Source organism: Lolium perenne, chromosome 5 (genome assembly GCF_019359855.2).
Source record: "Lolium perenne isolate Kyuss_39 chromosome 5, Kyuss_2.0, whole genome shotgun sequence".
NCBI classification, from domain to species: Eukaryota; Viridiplantae; Streptophyta; class Magnoliopsida; order Poales; family Poaceae; genus Lolium; species Lolium perenne.
In genome coordinates this window covers 238,574,446-238,575,752 of record NC_067248.2, presented here as the reverse complement: position 1 = coordinate 238,575,752, position 1,307 = coordinate 238,574,446, and the positions used below count along the sequence as shown (strand labels likewise).

The 1,307-nt window shown below is 46.0% G+C and overlaps 1 protein-coding gene across 1 annotated transcript; it reads right to left on the bottom strand.

The window, feature by feature from the left end:
• Nucleotides 1-328: 328 nt before the first annotated feature.
• On the bottom strand, nucleotides 329-1,085 carry LOC127298303 (uncharacterized). The gene has a single exon (XM_051328194.2). It carries the CDS (start codon nucleotides 1,048-1,050, stop codon nucleotides 412-414), a length of 639 nt encoding a protein of 212 aa, XP_051184154.1. The 5' UTR covers nucleotides 1,051-1,085; the 3' UTR covers nucleotides 329-411.
• Nucleotides 1,086-1,307: the final 222 nt, after the last annotated feature.

Sequence of the window (1,307 nt, the reverse complement as noted above, 5' to 3'; positions counted from 1 at the left end):
GGGAGACATTTTTTCTAATTACAAGCTCACTTGCAACTTAAATTTTTCAGTTGCATCCAACTTGCAACTGAAAAATTCTAGTTGCAACTCAACTCAAATGCATTAAAATCCGACGATTGCAAGAGTCTACGTAGAATGAGCTTCGTTCTCAGAGAACTAGCAATTCAGACGGTTCGTTACAAATATGTGCTTTATTTTGTGTTGTTTTACTGGCATTTTTCTACTTTTTCTTAAAAAATCTCATTTCTAGGCGCCATAAAAAAATATTGGTATCTTCTAACACATGAATTCCCCCTACAGTCTCACACCTATTCATAACAAAAAGATCAGTGTCACACCCACCATCTAATGTCATTTATCCGCTGGATGTTGTTCACTTCAGTCTTGGTCATGCAATCAGCTAGATATAAACTAGAAGCTACGGTTCATCTGGTTCCGAAACCTCGTGATGAACATATCCGCGGCTTGATCAATCTCGTTGTCAAAGTTGAACTCCAAGCCTTCAACCTCGCGGTTGTTCCTGATAACATCCATGACGGACGGTTCAACAACAACGTCTTCATGGGCACCATCATCATCCTCATCGCCATCGCACTCATCGATGTAACAGCAATAACTATTTTCATTGAAGATGGGGTGCAGTGTCCAGTCAGGGCAGCCGCCATCATGTTCGTTCTCTTGATCGAACAGTGCCAATTGACGAGAGAGATTAACAACAATCTCAGCCCCATGGACTGCCTGCTTGTCGGCATTGCGCAGCATGAGAGCCTTGTGGCAGTCCACCCTGCCGCGCTTCTCCCTGTCGGCGGCAGCCACCAGCGCGTGGACCCTGTGGGAGATGGAACCGACGGTGGCCATCCTGCGGCGGAACGAGGCGAGGACGAGGAACCTGGCCACGAGAACGCCGCTCTTGCTCTTGCAAAACGTCACCGCCTTCTTCAGGATCTCCGGGGCCTTGCCGATCTTCATTTTTGATGCTAGGAGGTGGGCAAGCTGTGGCTGCCTTTCAAGGACGGCCGCAAATAGGGAATTGTGGTTCAGGCTTGGCATGAATATGTGACTAAGATTAGAGAGCAGGTCTCAGATTCATGGGCCTTGTCATTTGGCTTCAAGCCTTCAAGGGTGTATTTATAGCGAGGAACTGCCTATGCATGTACACAACTTTGCTCATGTCATGATCAAACTTTTTAGATCGGAAAGCATATGAAAATAAACATGGAAAACCAACCATACGAAAGGAAGCACTGTAGGAATGCTGGCGGTGGAAAGTAAGCTAAAGAGGCAAAGTAAAGCTAACAATGGGAAAT

Bases quoted from the DNA above. Each gene is read 5' to 3' on its own strand.
- LOC127298303 (XM_051328194.2), bottom strand. From the start codon at position 1,050: ATGCCAAGCCTGAACCACAATTCCCTATTTGCGGCCGTCCTTGAAAGG.